Source organism: Oncorhynchus mykiss, chromosome 17 (assembly GCF_013265735.2).
Source record: "Oncorhynchus mykiss isolate Arlee chromosome 17, USDA_OmykA_1.1, whole genome shotgun sequence".
Taxonomy (NCBI): Eukaryota; Metazoa; Chordata; class Actinopteri; order Salmoniformes; family Salmonidae; genus Oncorhynchus; species Oncorhynchus mykiss.
Window position 1 is genome coordinate 5,215,141 of NC_048581.1, and position 20,427 is coordinate 5,235,567.

The 20,427-nt window shown below is 46.3% G+C and overlaps 1 protein-coding gene across 2 annotated transcripts; it reads right to left on the bottom strand.

Annotated features, from left to right (window-relative positions):
- Nucleotides 1-3,016: 3,016 nt before the first annotated feature.
- On the bottom strand, nucleotides 3,017-19,951 carry LOC110516170 (zinc finger protein OZF). Of its 2 annotated transcripts, none has more exons than XM_036948712.1 (4): nucleotides 19,111-19,951; nucleotides 18,583-18,680; nucleotides 17,835-17,994; nucleotides 3,017-4,438 (listed from the first exon to the last, which is right to left on the bottom strand). In XM_036948712.1, exons 1-4 carry the CDS (start codon nucleotides 19,436-19,438, stop codon nucleotides 3,462-3,464), a joined length of 1,563 nt encoding a protein of 520 aa, XP_036804607.1. In that variant the 5' UTR covers nucleotides 19,439-19,951; the 3' UTR covers nucleotides 3,017-3,461. The 2 variants fall into 2 exon arrangements, with proteins under 2 accessions (XP_036804607.1, XP_036804606.1); XM_036948711.1 differs by having other exon boundaries at nucleotides 18,436-18,680; nucleotides 19,111-19,947.
- Nucleotides 19,952-20,427: the final 476 nt, after the last annotated feature.

The window sequence follows — 20,427 nt, forward strand, 5'->3', positions numbered from 1 at the left end:
CTCTCTGCCAGTCCTCTCTGCCAGTCCTCTCTGCCAGTCCTCTCTGACAGTCCTCTCTGACAGTCCTCTCTGACAGTCCTCTCTGACAGTCCTCTCTGACAGTCCCTGAGCCAGTCTTCTCTGACAGACCCTGAGCCAGTCTTCTCTGACAGACCCTGAGCCAGTCCTCTCTGCCAGTCCCTGAGCCAGCCTGCCGTCCTGTACCTTTGCTCCACCTCTTGATTACTGAACTCTGCCTGTCCCTGAGTCTGCCTGCTGTCCTGTACCTTCGCCTTACCCTGGATTATCGACCCCTGCCTGCCTTGACCTGTCTTTGCCTGCCTCTGTTGTTACGATAAACATTGTTACTTCGACAGTCTGCATCAGGGTCTTACCTTGATTCCTGATAAAGCCTGTTGTAGTTTGTAAGTGATAGTGCACTCGCTGCTTATTCAAGCCTGTTCTAGCTAGGCTTGTAAGTGTTTATGTCGCACATGGCTAGTGGATCACCGTCAGACAATGCCGAACCATCAATCCATGGTGGAGTCCCCCTTACCAAAAGGTATTGCAGTAAGAGTGTATTATAACTGCAGTATGCAGTAAATAATGCATCCAAAATAACACCGTGGACTGTAATTACTGCAGTTTCCAAACTGCAACCTCTGTTTGTCAGGGCAGAACCACATATTTAATTTGTGCTGAAATCCAAATGAAGGATCTTGCAAACTCAGCAGGCTGGTGTGAAGTAGGCATCTCTATTTTATTACATTATTACTTGCCATTAATGTGATCTTTGGTGTGCTTTATCAATGCACAAGCACCTTTTTCACCACTCCTGTCGATAAAATAGTTATTTATTCATACTCTAGTTTTACTGTGTGTGAAAACATGTAATGTGATCAGTATTTTAATATTTAAAAAATGAACACAATTTGATTTATTAATTATTTATATCAATCTTCCTCAAATGAAATGGGACAATGATGCAATCTTTGCGAAAGGGAGGAAAACTGATTTTCATTGGTCCTCAACTCGCAGCTCAGACACTTGATTCAGGATAAGTGGAGTTAGTCCTGAGTTAGCCTGCCCCAGACCAGGTTAGTCCTGAGTTAGCCTGCTCCAGACCAGGTTAGTCCTGAGTTAGCCTGCTCCAGACCAGGTTAGTCCTGAGTTAGCCTGCCCCAGACCAGGTTAGTCCTGAGTTAGCCTGCTCCAGACTAGGTTAGTCCTGAGTTAGCCTGCCCCAGACCAGGTTAGTCCTGAGTTAGCCTGCCCCAGGCCAGGTTAGTCCTGAGTTAGCCTGCCCCAGGCCAGGTTAGTCCTGAGTTAGCCTGCTCCAGACCAGGTTAGTCCTGAGTTAGCCTGCTCCAGACCAGGTTAGTCCTGAGTTAGCCTGCTCCAGACCAGGTTAGTCCTGAGTTAGCCTGCTCCACACCAGGTTAGTCCTGAGTTAGCCTGCCCCAGACCAGGTTAGTCCCGAGTTAGCCTGCTCCAGACCAGGTTAGTCCTGAGTTAGCCTGCTCCAGACCAGGTTAGTCCTGAGTTAGCCTGCTCCACACCAGGTTAGTCCTGAGTTAGCCTACCCCAGACCAGGTTAGTCCTGAGTTAGCCTGCCCCAGACCAGGTTAGTTCTGAAGGATTCCTTACAATAGAAATGTACCTGGCTTAAAGGTGAGCCACATTCGTGTGACTGGTTATCTCGAGTTGAACTCAGAGTTAACCACCAAGATACTTCGCTAACTCCTCAAACCTAATTCATAGTATAGGGTTCAGGACTAATAACGCCAATATAACTGCACGTTTTACAGATTATTATTATTATTTTTTTATCGATTGAGATATAGCTTATATGATGTCTAGCTACTTCTGAAGCACATGTTGTGCCCTATAAACTATTTTATTAGAAATACCAAAAATATTGAGACAAATCAGTCATTTGTGTAATGTTAGGTTTTTACACGATGTAAAAGCACCATTTCCTATTGAGATGCGGAACATGGAACACGGTCTCTTTCAGAACGTTTGTGACGACCAAGAGTTCTGTCATTCATACATTGCTATGATCTCCTGAAGAAGCTTTCCCGTTTCCAATCTTTCTGTGCCCCCAAATGTTTGAATGTACTAATACAGTGAACAGGTTGTTATCTACCTGGCTAGCTAGATAATGAGGTAACAAACATGACTGAACAACCAACATGTAAAAGAAAATGGTTAACAGCCCGCGAGGAGTTTTAGAACAGCAAGCGACGTGGTTTATGAATGGAAAATGCGCCCCCCAATACGTGACAGGAAGAAGGAAAGAAATCCCGTTTGATCTAGAAATTAGCAGTTTTCGTTGTAGTATTGATGATAGCACGACGCTAACGAACAGTACAGTACAGCGAAGCCTTATCATTACAAAAAGTTTTTATCTGGGTGATATTTTTTTATAGGCGCACTGGTGCTTCCATATTAAAATTCCAGGTCGCACAGGAAATATTAAGGGGCATGTGCGACTGGAACGTGGTGTGTGTGTGTGGTGTGTATTAGACTCTCCTAGGGTGGTGGAATGGTGTGTGTGTGTGTGGGGGGGGGGGGGGGTATTAGTCTCTCCTAGGGTGGTGGAACGGTGTGTGGGGGGGGGGGGGGGGGGGGGTATTAGTCTCTCCTAGGGTGGTGGAACGGTGTGTGTGTGTGTGTGGGGGGGGGTATTAATCTCTCCTAGGGTGGTGGAGACCTGGACTGTTTTCCTCTAGGCAGACCTGAGTGGTATACAACAACAGCAGGATCGATGAGTTAGCCAGATACCTTTTATTATGTTGTACTGAAAAACGCATATCTAAGTTCAGATTTTTGAATTCAACCAGAAAATCGTAGTTATTATTATTAATCATAGTTATTTCTGGTACTATATTTTAAAAAAGTTAGATGGCTAGCCCTTATTGATCCTGCCTTGCAGTACACCCCTCTCAATATTAACATGTACATTATGAATAAATACTGTTGGAATTAGATTCGTACGTTTTTCTCAGTCTGTACATTAGTTTATTTTTTCACACACACACACATACACAATGCAAACACAAGAGGAAATATAGCACATGTAAATAGATAGCACTTGATTAACACACAGAGAAAATACACAAAGACAGAGTTCTAAAAAGTTCTAATTTAATTAAAAAGCATTTACAACTGACCTACTCTATATTGAAACAGATATACTCACTCCATGTTCAATTCATGTTAAAAAAAAAACATTGAGTTCACTTTGTACAATTTGATTTCGTGTGGCATAAACAAATAAACAGTCAGTGAAGAAAAAAAAATTAGACAAGTGTTGGAGCACTGTACGTGTTAATTAATTAATGAGTTACGTTAAATCTCTTTCCACACTGAGAGCAGTGGTAAGGTATTTCCCCTGTGTCTGTTACCTCCTGGTCTTTCAGGTTCCCTAACCAGGTAAATATCTTTCCAATATATATTTCTCTGCAATGTGGATTCTTTCAAGGCTTCTCCGCGGAGTGTGTCAGCTCATGTTTTTTCAGGTATCTTGCCTGTGTGAAACTCTTTGCACACTGGGAACAGGGGTGAGGCTTCTCTTTTATGTGCGTCCACTCATGTCTTTTCAGGCCCAGTAACTGAATAAAAGTCTTTCCACACAAGGAGCAGTGTAAAGGCTTTTCTTCTGTGTGAATTCTCTCATGTGTTTTCAGGTGCCCCAACCGGGTAAAACTCTTTCCACACTGGGAACAGGGGTGAGGCTTGTCTTTTATGTGTGTCCATTCGTGTGTTTTCAGGCCCCATAACTGGATAAAACTCTTTCCACACAGGGAGCAGTGGAAATGCTTCTCTCCTTTGTGTAATATCTTATGTTTTGTCAGGCCCCCTAACTGAGTAAAACTCTTTCCACACAGGGAGCAGTGGAAGGGCTTTTCTCCTGTGTGAATTCTCTCATGTGCTTTCAGGTGCCCCGACCGGGTAAAACTCTTTCCACAATGTGGGCAGTGGTAGGGCTTTTCTCCTGTGTGAATTCGCTCATGTGTTTTCAGGTGCCTCAACCGGGAAAAACACTTTCCACAAAAGGAACAGTTGAAGGGCTTTTCTCCTGTGTGCATTCTCTCATGTTCCTTCAGGCCCCCTAACTGGGTAAAACTCTTTCCACAATCGGAGCAGCGGAAAGGCTTCTCTCCTCTGTGCCTTCTCTCATCCATTTTCAGTTGCCATAACCGGGCAAAACTCTTTCCGCACTGGGAGCAGTGGAATGGCTTTTCTCCTGTGTGTATCATCTCATGTCGTTTCAGGCAAAATAACATGGCAAAACTCTTTCCACACTGGGAGCAGTGGAAAGGCTTTTCTCCTGTATGTATCATCTCGTGCCTTTTCAGGGACCCTAACCGGGAAAAAGTCTTTCCACAGTGGGAGCAGTGGTGTTGTCCTGCTGGGTTGGACGTCTCCGGCTCCTCTGAGTCTGTTCTTTCACCTGCCAAAAAATAGTGTTTATTTAAAAGAGAGAGCTAAATGAAATAACTGTCTTCCTATGAAGACAGTCAACTCGTTTTAGTGAAATTACTGGAAGTCTACAGGTATGTTAGCGGATGCTGGTTAGCATTGGCTATTGTTTTGAATTGTTAAGATATTTTTTATTTATTTAAGCTTTATTTATACAGGTTTTTCTCATTGACATAACATGGGCCAGTAACTGAAAGGTTGCTAGATCGAATCCCCGAGGATGACTAGGCAGTTAACCCCACACACCCAAATATTTGTACACTGACTTGCTCTATAGTATGTCCATCCAATGTAGCGATGACATGATTAACAACATGCCCTGGCATTTTGAAAATATCACGCATTTTGTTTTACCCAAATTCAGAACCATCTTTAAAATCATACAGATTCTGTTGTAATGGTGTTAAATGCTCTTTGGGCATTTTCAAAAGCTAAAGATAAAACTACTACCACTTGAATAAAGAACAGTATCATCTGCATAAAACATCCGCTGTTTCAATATGATCCCCAATGTTGTTGATATACAAAATGAACAACAGTGGGCCCAAAATAGAACCTTGCGGAACACCTGAGCACAACTCTATGGACTCAACCATCCGCCATTACACATTACAACCAGCCGCCATTACACATGGTGTACAATTTGATAGGTTATTTATTAACCAATCTAGAGCATGACCAGTAATAGACATATCATTTTTAACCTTTGCACCAACACAGCATGGTCCACGGTGTCAAATGCCTTCAACAAATCAATAAAAGACAGACAACACAATGTAACTTCTTGTCAAGAGCACAATGGATGACGTTTAACACCTTCAATGCTGCTGAAACGGGGTGCTGTGGCCAGAACTAAAACCTGATTCCATTTAACATGTTGTTTTCTTGGAGGCAGGCCTTCAGCTGCCTACTAACTAAGGACTCCAGGACCTTTGACAAGTACAGACGATTTTGATATGGGTCGATAGCTGTCAAGTAGCGAAGGATCTCCACCTTTCAGGAGAGGCAGCACAAAAGCAGATTTCCATAACTTGGGGACTTCCTTTAACATTAAGCGTGAGGTTAAAAATACATGTTAAGGGGCCTCCCGGGTGGCGCTGCATCGCAGTGCTAGCTGTGCCACCAGAGACTCTGGGTTCGAGCCCAGGCTCTGGGTCCATGGGGCGACGCACAATTGCCCTAGCGTTGTCCGGGTTAGGGAGGGTTTGGCTGGTAGGGATATCCTTGTCTCATCTGCGCACTAGTGACTCCTGTGGCGGGCCTGGGCGCAGTGCACGCTAACCAGGTCGCCAGGTGCACAGTGTTTCCTCCGACACATTGGTGCTGCTGGCTTCCGGGTTGGATGCGCGCTGTGTTAAAGAAGCAGTGCGGCTTGGTTGGGTTGTGTTTCGGGGGGACGCATGGCTTTCAACCTTCATCTCTCCCGCGCACGTACGGGAGTTGTAGCGATGAGACAAGATAGTAACTACTAACAATTGGATACCACGAAATTGGGGAGAAAAAGGGGGTAAAATTTAAAAAAAAATCTAAAATACATGTTAAGGGGGAGGGGAAGTGTTGGAGCTAGAAACACAAGCATTTTAAACAACATCTGCTAAATATGTGTCTGCAACCAATAACATTTGATTTGACAAACCCTGATTTTATCTTCTATCACTGTATCCATTTCATTCTGTTCAAAGTTGGGACCCAAAGTTCCTCCACTCATGCCTCCTAAAATAATTGTTCAGCAGAATGCAAGGTAAGACAAATGAGGACTAATGTATGCCTGTCTGTATGATTTGTATGAATCTGTTACATCTTTAGGACCCCATTGGAACCCAAACTTTAAAACCCCATTGGTCCAGCAGGCTGCCTATAACCCCGTTGGTCCAGCAGGCTGCCTAGAACCCTGTTGGTCCAGCAGGCTGCCTAGAACCCCGTTGGTCCAGCAGGCTGCCTAGAACCCCGTTGGTCCAGCAGGCTGCCTAGAACCCCGTTGGTCCAGCAGGCTGCCTAGAACCCCGTTGGTCCAGCAGGCTGTCTAGAACCCCGTTGGTCCAGCAGGCGGTCAAGGACCCCATTGGTCCAGCAGGCTGTCTAGGACCCCATTGGTCCAGCAGGCTGTCTAGGACCCCATTGGTCCAGAAGGCTGTCTAGAACCCCATTGGTCCAGCAGGCTGTAATGCGCGGGAAGATAAAACAGGTCATATACAAAGACCCAGACTTCAAAGTTGACCCACGAGACCTACATCACCCCGGGTGACACCAGACCTACCTCCCAACATCGCCCGGGGTGACACCAGACCTACCTCCCAACATCACCCCGGTGGACACCAGACCTACCACCCAACATCACCCCAGGTGACACCAGACCTACCTCCCAACACCACCCCGGTGGACACCAGACCTACCACCCAACATCACCCCAGGTGACACCAGACCTACCTCCCAACATCACCCCAGGTGACACCAGACCTACCACCCAACATCACCCTGGGGGGACACCAGACCTACCTCCCAACATCACCCCAGGGGACAACAGACCTACCTCCCAAAATCACCCCGGGTGACACCTACCTCCCAACATCACCCCGGGTGACACCAGACCGACCTCCCAACATCGCCCCGGGTGACACCAGACCTACCTCCCAACATCGCCCCGGGGGACAGCAGACCTACCTCCCAACATCGCCCCGGGGGACAGCAGACCTACCTCCCAACATCGCCCCGGGTGACACCAGACCTACCTCCCAACATCACCCCGGGGGACACCAGACCTACCTCCCAACATCACCCCGGGGGACACCAGACCTACCTCCCAACATCGCCCCGGGTGACACCAGACCTACCTCCCAACATCGCCCCGGGTGACACCAGACCTACCTCCCAACATCGCCCGGGGGACACCAGACCTACCTCCCAACATCGCCCGGGGGACACCAGACCGACCTCCCAACATCACCAGACCAACCTCCCAACATTGCCCTGGGGGACACCAGACCAACCTCCCAACAACACCAGACCTACCTCCCAACATCGCCCCGGGTGACACCAGACCTACCTCCCAACATTGCCCTGGGGGACACCAGACCAACCTCCCAACAACACCACGGGGGACACCAGACCAACCTCCCAACAACACCCCGGGGGACACCAGACCAACCTCCCAACATCGCCCTGGGGGACACCAGACCAACCTCGACCAACCTCCCAACATCGCCCTGGGGGACACCAGACCAACCTCCCAACATCGCCCCGGGGGACACCAGACCAACCTCCCAACATCACCCCGGGGGACACCAGACCTACCTCCCAACAACACCCCGGGGGACACCAGACCTACCTCCCAACAACACCCCGGGGGACACCAGACCTACCTCCCAACAACACCCCGGGGGACACCAGACCTACCTCCCAACAACACCCCGGGGGACACCAGACCTACCTCCCAACAACACCCTGGGGGACACCAGACCAACCTCCCATCACCACCCCGGGGGACACCAGACCAACCTCCCAACATCACCCCAGGGGACACCAGACCAACCTCCCAACATCACCCCGGGGGACACCAGACCAACTTCCCAACATCACCCCGGGGGACACCAGACCAACCTCCCAACATCACCCCGGGGGTCACCAGACCTACCTCCCAACATCACCCCTGTGGAAAGAAAAGAAATCAACCAAACTTTAAACTTAACAACTACCTTTAGCCTAATAATGGCAGTGTGATGTTGTGGAATCAAAAACATGTCATGCAATCATTGGTGGTTGTGTTCAGTGTGAATGCTATGCAGACCATCTGGAGCAGCACCATTCTCTCCCTCAGGGGTGTTTTCATACTGGCACACTCATTGGCCAGACATCAGAATGAATAGAATGGGATTGGAACCTCTAATCCTGGTCAACTCCTTAGCATAGACATCAGAATGAATAGAAGATCTCTAACCCCGGTCAACTCATTAGCATAGACATCAGAATGAATAGAATAACCTCTAACTCTGGTCAACTCATTAGCATAGACATCAGAATGAATAGAATAGACTTGGAACCTCCAACCCTGGTAAACTCATTAGCATAGACATCAGAATGAATGGGATTGTAACCTCTAACCCTGGTCAACTCATTAGCATAGACATTAGAATGAATAGATGTGTAGGGGTACTAGGTAGTTGATGTGTAGGGGTACGAGGTAGTTGATGTGTAGGGGTACCAGGTAGTTGATGTGTAGGGGTACTAGGTAGTTGATGTGTAGGGGTACCAGGTAGTTGATGTGTAGGGGTACCAGGTAGTTGATGTGTAGGGGTACGAGGTAATATCATGGCTGTATACACAGAGGTACCAGTACTGAGTTGATGTGTAGGGGTACCAGGTAGTTGATGTGTAGGGGTACGAGGTAATAACATGGTTGTATACACAGAGGTACCAGTACTGAGTTGATGTGTAGGGGTACTAGGTAGTTGATGTGTAGGGGTACCAGGTAGTTGATGTGTAGGGGTACCAGGTAGTTGATGTGTAGGGTACGAGGTAGTTGATGTGTAGGGGTACCAGGTAGTTGATGTGTAGGGGTACTAGGTAGTTGATGTGTAGGGGTACCAGGTAGTTGATGTGTAGGGGTACCAGGTAGTTGATGTGTAGGGGTACTAGGTAGTTGATGTGTAGGGGTACCAGGTAGTTGATGTGTAGGGGTACCAGGTAGTTGATGTGTAGGGGTACGAGGTAGTTGATGTGTAGGGGTAGTTGATGTGTAGGGGTACCAGGTAGTTGATGTGTAGGGGTACCAGGTAGTTGATATGTAGGGGTACCAGGTAGTTGATGTGTAGGGGTACCAGGTAGTTGATGTGTAGGGGTACTAGGTAGTTGATGTGTAGGGGTACCAGGTAGTTGATGTGTAGGGGTACCAGGTAGTTGATATGTAGGGGTACCAGGTAGTTGATGTGTAGGGGTACGGGGTAGTTGATATGTAGGGGTACCAGGTAGTTGATGTGTAGGGGTACTAGGTAGTTGATGTGTAGGGGTACGAGGTAATAACATGGCTGTATACACAGAGTACCAGTACTGAGTTGATGTGTAGGGTTACTAGGTAGTTGATGTGTAGGGGTACCAGGTAGTTGATGTGTAGGGGTACCAGGTAGTTGATGTGTAGGGTACCAGGTAGTGTATGTGTAGGGGTACCAGGTAGTTGATGTGTAGGGGCACGGGGTAGTTGATGTGTAGGGGTACCAGGTAGTTGATGTGTAGGGGTACCAGGTAGTTGATGTGTAGGGGTACTAGGTAGTTGATGTGTAGGGGTACGAGGTAATAACATGGCTGTATACACAGAGTACCAGTACTGAGTTGATGTGTAGGGTTACTAGGTAGTTGATGTGTAGGGGTACCAGGTAGTTGATGTGTAGGGGTACCAGGTAGTTGATGTGTAGGGGTACCAGGTAGTGTATGTGTAGGGGTACCAGGTAGTTGATGTGTAGGGGTACCAGGTAGTTGATGTGTAGGGGCACGGGGTAGTTGATGTGTAGGGGTACCAGGTAGTTGATGTGTAGGGGTACCAGGTAGTTGATGCGTAGGGGTACCAGGTAGTTGATGTGTAGGGGTACCAGGTAGTTGATGTGTAGGGGTACCAGGTAGTTGATGTGTAGGGGTACCAGGTAGTTGATGTGTAGGGGTACCAGGTAGTTGATGTGTAGGGGTACCAGGTAGTTGATGTGTAGGGGTACCAGGTAGCTGATGTGTAGGGGTACCAGGTAGTTGATGTGTAGGGGTACCAGGTAGTTGATGTGTAGGGGTACCAGGTAGTTGATGTGTAGGGGTACCAGGTAGTTGATGTGTAGGGGTACCAGGTAGTTGATGTGTAGGGGTACCAGGTAGTTGATGTGTAGGGGTACCAGGTAGTTGATGTGTAGGGGTACCAGGTAGTTGATGTGTAGGGGTACCAGGTAGTTGATGTGTAGGGGTACCAGGTAGTTGATGTGTAGGGGTACCAGGTAGTTGATGTGTAGGGGTACCAGGTAGTTGATGTGTAGAGGTACCAGGTAGTTGATGTGTAGGGGTACCAGGTAGTTGATGTGTAGGGGTACCAGGTAGTTGATGTGTAGGGGTACTAGGTAGTTGATGTGTAGGGGTACCAGGTAGTTGATGTGTAGGGGTACTAGGTAGTTGATGTGTAGGGGTACCAGGTAGTTGATGTGTAGGGGTACCAGGTAGTTGATGTGTAGGGGTACCAGGTAGTTGATGTGTAGGGGTACTAGGTAGTTGATGTGTAGGGGTACGAGGTAATAACATGGCTGTATACACAGAGTACCAGTACTGAGTTGATGTGTAGGGTTACTAGGTAGTTGATGTGTAGGGGTACCAGGTAGTTGATGTGTAGGGGTACCAGGTAGTTGATGTGTAGGGGTACCAGGTAGTTGATGTGTAGGGGCACGGGGTAGTTGATGTGTAGGGGCACGGGGTAGTTGATGTGTAGGGGTACCAGGTAGTTGATGTGTAGGGGTACCAGGTAGTTGATGTGTAGGGGTACCAGGTAGTTGATGTGTAGGGGTACCAGGTAGCTGATGTGTAGGGGTACTAGGTAGTTGATGTGTAGGGGTACCAGGTAGTTGATGTGTAGGGGTACGGGGTAGTTGATGTGTAGGGGTACCAGGTAGCTGATGTGTAGGGGTACCAGGTAGTTGATGTGTAGGGGTACCAGGTAGCTGATGTGTAGGGGTACCAGGTAGTTGATGTGTAGGGGTACTAGGTAGTTGATGTGTAGGGGTACTAGGTAGTTGATGTGTAGGGGTACGGGGTAGTTGATGTGTAGGGGTACTAGGTAGTTGATGTGTAGGGGTACCAGGTAGTTGATGTGTAGGGGTACCAGGTAGTTAATGTGTAGGGGTACCAGGTAGTTGATGTGTAGGGGTACCAGGTAGTTGATGTGTAGGGGTAATGGGGTAATGGAGGTAGATATGTTCATATAACTAGGAATAATGATGATGAATAACAGATGAGAAACAGCAGCGTATGTTGATGTGAGTCATGCAGATCGTCCAGGTTGCCATTTGGTGAACTCTTCATCAGTCTTATGGCTCGGAGGGGGGAGAAGCTGTTCAGGGTCCTGTTGGTTCCAGACTTCACACATCGGCACCTCTTGCCGTACGTGATACGATCATTTCCATGGCAATGTAGAATGTTTGTTCAGATGACGCTAACGGATGTGGCTCATGCAATGGAATGTATTTATTGTAATGTCAGTCGAGTTGATTCAACAAATCACAGCACAGACTGATGAGAACACTTCCTGCTTTTAGTTCCTGCTTTGCTCCAATGGGTACACTCGCAACGGCCGACAGTCCACCCATTATGACATCATCGTCTTGAATGGGAACACCCGTTCTGTCCAATGAGGGGATTCGATTCATCTGGCGCCCAGAGAGGCTCGTTTTACAACCTGGTGAAGTTTTGGAACTGGGCTGCCTCCCAGGTCTGAGTCAGCACATGGAGTAATGAGGAGGATTCTGTGGGAAGATCTCAATTACATACTCCTCAGGTCGCCTCTGCTCATCTCCTTCTCAAAACACACATTGGATGAGAGACAGAGGTCCTCTGGATTTCTCATCCAATGCGTTCTGAGAAGGAGAGAGGACACAAAGAGTATGCAATTGGGATCTTCCCTGCGTTTTACATAAACCCCACGGTTCTCAAACATTGCACCTGGAGACCTACCGTCCTGTAGGTTCTCAAACATTGTACCTAGAGACCTACCGTCCTGTAGGTTCTCAAACATTGTACCTAGAGACCTACCATCCTGTAGGTTCTCAATCCAACCCTAATCAAGCCCAGCTGTTGGAGTGAAACTCTACAAGATGGTTGCTCTCTAGGTAGATGTGTGTAAATCCCTGGTCTAACTAATGCTGAGTGACACTGTGAATTGCTTAGTAACTGTGTAAATGTTGTTGCATGTTTTATAATAACATTCAATTGTTAATAATTTTTTTAACTACAATGTTATTTCTTGAAAATGTTATTCGTATAAGACGCTATGAGCCTCAGCTTCCTGGAATCCAATGTAGCTGCTGTTGGGGTCGGGGTAGTTAGATATAACTGCTGTTGGGGTCGGGGTAGTTAGATATAACTGCTGTTGGGGTCGGGGTAGTTAGATATAACTGCTGTTGGGGTCGGGTAGTTAGATATAACTGCTGTTGGGGTCGGGGTAGTTAGATATAACTGCTGTTGGGGTCGGGGTAGTTAGATATAACTGCTGTTGGGGTCGGGTAGTTAGATATAACTGCTGTTGGAGTCGGGTAGTTAGATATAACTGCTGCCACCAAAACCTGGGATAACCAGTCGTTGGCCTTGACCTAGATGTTCTCCCCTCAACATCCACTCCAGGGTGAGGACCCGTCGTTGACCTTGACCTAAATGTTCTCCCCTCAACATCCACTCCAGGGTGAGGACCCATCGTTGGCCTTGACCTAGATGTTCTCCCCTCAACATCCACTCCAGGTTGAGGACCCGTCGTTGGCCTTGACCTAGATGTTCTCCCCTCGACATCCACTCCAGGGTGAGACCCGTCGTCAGTCTGATGTTCGACCTCCTCCATTATCGGAATAAACTGGTCCCATTGTCGACAGCCGAGACATTCACTGTCTTTTGGTAGAGGTAGGCATCTCACTCAACTACACCACCAGTCCCTGTGCGTTCTGGATGAGCTTTTTCCTGTTTTCTTATGGCCTTATACAGTTTGTTGAGTGCAGTCTTAGTTCCAGCATCGGTCTGTGGTGGTAAATAGACATTATGGTTGTTATGTTTTACTCTTGGTAAATAGTTAACCTGCCACCATCCCTTTGATGAAGCGTGGTGATGAGACCTGAAAATAGCTGTGCAGCGACGCTCCCCATTCAACCTGACAGAGCTTGAGAGGATCTGCAGAGGAGAATGGGAGAAACAAGTGTGCCAAGCTTGTATAGTCATACCCACGAAGACTCAAGGCTGTAATCGCTGCCAAGGGTGCTTCAACAACGTACTGAGTTAATAAGGGTCTGAAAAGTTATGTAAACGTGATATCAGTTTTATATTTTTAAAACATTTGCAAAAATGTCTTAAAACTTGTTTTTGCTTTGTCATTTTGGGGTATTGTGATGTCATTATGGTGTATTGTGATGTCATTATGGGGTATTGTGATGTCATTATGGTGTATTGTGATGTCATTATGGGGTATTGTGTGTAGATTGAAGATTTTATTTTAATACATTTTAGAATAAGGCTGTAACGTAACAAAAATGTCAAAAAAAAGTCAAGGGGTCTGATTACTTTCCGAATGCACTGTATATATATTTAGCTTAGATGTGCTCCATTTAAACAGTGGACAAAATGATTCAACTCAGTTTCCCCTTCAAGCACCGTCTCTCAATCCGTCCCCTGTGTCATGAGGCAGCATCGCAGTCGTGGAAACCAAGATTGTTCTCAGGGAAAGGCCTGGTTGTAGCTAGATATGTCCAAGTCGCATCGGGACAGTTTTAGCATTTTTAGCTAACCTAATTCTACTAACCCACCACGTTAATTTTCCTAACCTTAACCTAGTTCTACTAACCTACCACGTTAATTATCCTAACCTTAACCTGATTCTACTAACCTACCACGTTAATTATCCTAACCTTAACCTAATTCTACTAACCTACTACGTTACTTATCCTAACCTTAACCTAATTCTACTAACCTACCACGTTATTAACCTGCTACGAAAAGTCACTTACGCTAGTGAAAACCGGCAGACCTGCCCTGAGAACAGTCTTTGTTTCCACTTAATGCGCCACAGCGCTCTGGGCAGACTCCGTTTTATAGCTCAGTGGCAGAGACACTGCAAATTGAACTCGGCGAGATACTCATAAATTGACAGTGCAGTTTGTTTAGGCAATTTTATAGCTAGCTAGCGACTTCACATTCAAGGAACAGAGCGCAGGATTTTTTTGTGCATTTCTCAAATCATCAATAGCCTCTAGTCGCATCATGCAGGCCATATATCTTCTGATTTCTAAGACATTCTAAGGTTTGTGTCATTCACAAATAGTTGAGAAATTACTCGAAATCTAGCATCAAATTATCACTTTTACGCTCAACATAGTCAACTTCATTATGTACACTCTCGCTCCGGGATGGGAAAAATATCCTTTCTATTTTATTCAGCCAAGTTAAATTATATTCTTATTATTATAAAATAGTAACAGGAAACAGAAGTTTGGGCACCGCTGACCTAGAATCACTTGGAGTTGGTTACTTGGTTACCGATGTCACATTGAAACAGACATTAGAATTCCCATTTTAAAGTTCCCTGATTTTAAAATCAATATTTCTGTTAATAATTATAATTTGTAATGGATTCTTATCCACATGTGGGAAGGTAACAATGTCTATACCACAAGACAAACTGAAAATGTCTCTCACAAACAAGGGAACTCACAAAGAAACTCCCTGGGACAACCAAAACCAAACAGGTAGGGTTGTAGAAGAGGTTCTGAAAGACATCCTTTAAAGTTGACATGGAACTAGGAAATGTGCCCTAAACGATTCCCACCATGGATGCCCACTAAGGAGAGCCAAACGAAAAGACAAGCCCACACCAACTTAAGACAGGGAGTCAACAGAAAGCAGAGCTATAGGAAACAGGGAGGACAGGGAGTCAACAGGAAGCAGAGCTATATGAAAAAGGGAAGACAGGGAGTCAACAGGAAGCAGAGCTATAGGAAACAGAGAAAACAGGGAGTCAACAGGAAGCAGAGCTATAGGAAACAGGGAAGACAGGGAGTCAACAGGAAGCAGAGCTATAGGAAACAGGGAAGACAGGGAGTCAACAGGAAGCAGAGCTATAGGAAACAGGGAAGACAGGGAGTCAACAGGAAGCAGAGCTGTAGGAAACAGGGAAGACAGGGAGTCAACAGGAAGCAGAGCTGTAGGAAACAGGGAAGACAGGGAGTCAACAGGAAGCAGAGCTATAGGAAACAGGGAAGACAGGGAGTCAACAGGAAGCAGAGCTATAGGAAACAGGGAAGACAGGGAGTCAACAGGAAGCAGAGCTATAGGAAACAGGGAAGACAGGGAGTCAACAGGAAGCAGAGCTATAGGAAACAGGGAAGACAGGGAGTCAACAGGAAGCAGAGCTATAGGAAACAGGGAAGACAGTGGATAAAAGGCTTGGGTTCACAACTTAAACAGGGAGAACCAACAAAAGCCATTACTATCTCAACATATCTCATGCCAACTGATGAACAGCCCATCAGGTCTTAAGTATCACCTGGGGCAGTACGGGTGAAACGCCTTCTGACTAGAGAGATGACAAGCCAGCACGGGTGAAACACCTTCTGACTAGAGAGATGACAAGCCAGCACGGGTGAAACACCTTCTGACTAGAGAGATGACAAGCCAGCACGGGTGAAACACCTTCTGACTAGAGAGATGACAAGACCGCACGGGTGAAACACCTTCTGACTAGAGAGATGACAAGACCGCCATTCTGACTAAGAAGATGACACCAATCAGTGCACAATTACTTTAGCAAAAAGCAGCTCGAGAAGTTTCAGAACTAATGAGCTGCTCTACAACAGCGAATACACTGACCACAGAACTAATGAGCTGCTCTACAACAGTGAACACACTGACCACAGAACTAATGAGCTGCTATATAACAGTGAACACACTGACCACAGAACTAATGAGCTGCTCTACAACAGTGAATACACTGACCACAGAACTAATGAGCTGCTCTACAACAGTGAACACACTGACCACAGAACTAATGAGCTGCTGTACAACAGTGAACACACTGACCACAGAACTAATGAGCTGCTGTACAACAGTGAATACACTGACCACAGAACTAATGAGCTGCTGTACAACAGTGAATACACTGACCACAGAACTAATGAGCTCCTATATAACAGTGAATACACTGACCACAGAACTAATGAGCTGCTGTACAACAGTGAATACACTGACCACAGAACTAATGAGCTGCTGTACAACAGTGAACACACTGACCACAGAACTAATGAGCTGCTATATAACAGTGAATACACTGACCACAGAACTAATGAGCTGCTCTACAACAGTGAACACACTGACCACAGAACTAATGAGCTGCTGTACAACAGTGAACACACTGACCACAGAACTAATGAGCTGCTATACAACAGTGAATACACTGACCACATAACTAATGAGCTGCTCTACAACAGTGAACACACTGACCACAGAACTAATGAGCTGCTATATAACAGTGAACACACTGACCACATAACTAATGAGCTGCTATACAACAGTGAATACACTGACCACAGAACTAATGAGCTGCTCTACAACAGTGAATACACTGACCACAGAACTAATGAGCTGCTGTACAACAGTGAATACACTGACCACAGAACTAATGAGCTGCTGTACAACAGTGAACACACTGACCACAGAACACTGACCACAGAACTAATGAGCTGCTTGCTATACAACAGTGAATACACTGACCACAGAACTAATGAGCTGCTTGCTATACAACAGTGAATACACTGACCACAGAACTAATGAGCTGCTTGCTATACAACAGTGAACACACTGACCACAGAACTAATGAGCTGCTCTACAACAGTGAACACACTGACCACAGAACTAATGAGCTGCTCTACAACAATGAATACACTGACCACAGAACTAATGAGCTGCTCTACAACAGTGAACACACTGACCACATAACTAATGAGCTGCTCTACAACAATGAATACACTGACCACAGAACTAATGAGCTGCTCTACAACAGTGAACACACTGACCACAGAACTAATGAGCTGCTCTACAACAGTGAACACACTGACCACAGAACTAATGAGCTGCTCTACAACAGTGAACACACTGACCACATAACTAATGAGCTGCTCTACAACAATGAATACACTGACCACAGAACTAATGAGCTGCTCTACAACAGTGAATACACTGACCACAGAACACTGACCACAGAACTAATGAGCTGCTATACAACAGTGAATACACTGACCACAGAACTAATGAGCTGCTCTACAACAGTGAACACACTGACCACAGAACTAATGAGCTGCTATATAACAGTGAACACACTGACCACATAACTAATGAGCTGCTATACAACAGTGAATACACTGACCACAGAACTAATGAGCTGCTCTACAACAGTGAATACACTGACCACAGAACTAATGAGCTGCTGTACAACAGTGAACACACTGACCACAGAACTAATGAGCTGCTATACAACAGTGAATACACTGACCACAGAACTAATGAGCTGCTTGCTCTACAACAATGAATACACTGACCACAGAACACTGACCACAGAACTGTAACAGAAGCAGATTGTATTCTCATCCACACACCACTGTTCTTACTTGAATCTGAATCTCCCTCTTCTCCTCCTCTCACAGTTCCACGCAGACCCGGTGTTTTCCTGCAGTCGACCAGCCGCACAGACACCCTCTTCAGACCCCACAGTAAGGCAACAGTGGGAGAGGCACGACCTGGGGACTCTGGGAGAGGGAAAGACATGTCCTGGAAACCACAAAAATAAACAATCAATTTAGGGTGGGAAACACTCTCCTACCTTGATTCCTCTCGTTCTCTGGACCTCCTGCTATAAATGTTGTGGAGGAGAAAGTCCAAGAGGAGGAACCTCAGATCAGAAACACACCCTCCTTGATTCCTAATTCTCTGGACCTCCTGCTATAAATGTTGTGGAGGAGAAAGTCCAAGAGGAGGAACCTCAGATCAGAAACACACCTACCTTGATTCCTCTCATTCTCTGGACCTCCTGCTATAAATGTTGTGGAGGAGAAAGTCCAATCAGAATCATCTGTATTTGCCAAAAAAACATCATATCAGTATTTGGATGAACCTCAAATGTTCTCCTCCAATGGATTTATAGAAGGAGGTCCAGGAATTAAGGAAGAACTGTTGAGAACCAGAAACACTTTGTGACTGGGATGTACTCACACCACTCCCCCTCTGCTCTGGGGTGTGGCTCTCTGGAGCCAACTCCGCCTTCAGCCTGTTGCTAGGAAACCAATCCTTGTCTTTCACATCGCATTCTTGGTCGCAGTGAATAGCATCGTCATCACGACCAAACTGTCTGGGACTCACGGGTGTCACATTAGATTCTTCCTGTATCTTTCTGATGTTCTCCTTCACTGTAGAGCTCTGGGAGGGCCAGGAAACTGCATATTGCCTCGTTTTTGGATCTGTAAAAGGGAAGAGAGTTTGACTACCGGTAAAAACATAGGTTATAGCTTGCTCCCTCATCTGATTCCAAACATACCACTTATCATCCTAAGACCTTCTGTCGGAGAGCAATAGACAAGTGTAACGGATGTGAAACGGCTAGCTAGTTAGCGGTGTTCACGCTAATAGGGTTTCGATCGGTGACGTCACTTGCTCTTTTGTGGAGCGATGGGTAACGATGCTTCGTGGGTGACTGTTGTTGATGTGTGCAGAGGGTCCCTGGTTCGCGCCCGGGTGGGGACGGACTAAAGTTATACTGTTACACAAGCGAACTCTGAATACAAACTAAACAAAAAACATAAATCCACACGAGGTCTGTAGAATGCCCCTTTAAAACCACACCCTGGTTCAACAACCCCATAGTGTGTCCCCTGTTAAGACAATACTCACTGGTGTTAATCGGATCTTCAGTCTCCTCCTCTTTCACCGCAAAAGGTTCTTCTTCTTTCAATGTGATATCCTCCTCTTCCTCCTCTTTCATTCTGAAAGCTTCTACCTCCCCTTCTTCCACTATGACAACCTCTATCCCCTCTTCCTCTTTCACTGTGACAGCCTCTATCCCTTCCTCCTCTTTAATTCGACAAGCTTCTTCCGTTCCTATCACTGTAATATCCTCCTCTTCTTCTTCTTTAATGACAATGTTCATCCCCATAGCTGCTTTCTCCGTCCAGCAGACCTCCTCTTCATTAGCAGGGGGAGAGTAGCTTAGTGAGCTCATTGTCAGGGATGTTAGCTAGCTAGCTACTTAGCATTAGCGACTAGCCTAGTTCTGGGCTCGGTAACACATTTGCAAATTTAATAACAAGAAAATTACGTTTAAATGAGCTAGTAGATACGTTAACAGAACTGTGTTTAAATCACCGGGGTGGTATTTGTGTAGCTACACAAACATGGTCGACAGCGCTTCAATGTTTCTCCTTCTTGTCGGCTAACAAGCTACAGAGACGGTTCAACCGTGTCGTTCCAGAAGCGTCCACAGCGGTCGGTCGTCACTAGTTACCACAGCCACAAAGTACAACAAAAAAAAAAACACCCATTTCTACAATTTATCTTCTTAAAATGTGATTTCAACCTTAACCTTAACCTCATTGCCAACCTTATGCCGAACCCTAAATTAAGACCAAAAAGCAAATGTTCGTTTTCATTCATTCTTTTCGATATCGTCCATTTTGACATTGTGGCTGTGGTAGCTAGTGGAAACCCTGTGTGTCCACTGCATTATACGTCACGCGAGAAGCATCACCTGAAAAACTCACTTCGTCATCTGCTGACTGAAGTAACGCAGTTTCTAAAAATATTCACTTAGAGGGGTGCTCCCTCTGCTGTGTCCTGAAGTCTACGATTATCTCCTTTGTTTTGTTGATGTTGTGTGAGAGGTTATTTTCCTGACACCACACTCCAAGGGCCCTCACCTCCTCACTGTAGGCCGTCTCACCGTTGTTGGTAATCAAGCCTACCACTGTAGTATCGTCTGCAAACTTAATGATTGAGTTGGAAGCGAGCATGGCCACGCAGTCATGGGTGAACAGGGAGTACAGGAGAGGGTTGAAGAACACACCCTTGTCCCCAGTGCTGAAAATCAGTGGGGTGGAGAAGTTGTTTCCTACCTTCACCACCTGGGGGCGGCCGTCAGAATGTCCAAGCTAGACAATCTGGACCCTCTCTTTCTAAAATGATCTGCCACAATTGTTGCAACCCCTTTTACAA

Coding starts and splice junctions, on each gene's coding strand:
- LOC110516170 (XM_036948711.1), bottom strand. CDS start 19,438: ATGAGCTCACTAAGCTACTCTCCCCCTGCTAATGAAGAGGAGGTCTGC. Junction 18,681..19,110: donor TGAAGATCCGATTAACACCA/GTGAGTATTGTC, acceptor TCCCTTTTACAG/ATCCAAAAACGAGGCAATAT. Junction 4,439..17,834: donor AGAGGGAGATTCAGATTCAA/GTAAGAACAGTG, acceptor ATTTTTTGGCAG/GTGAAAGAACAGACTCAGAG.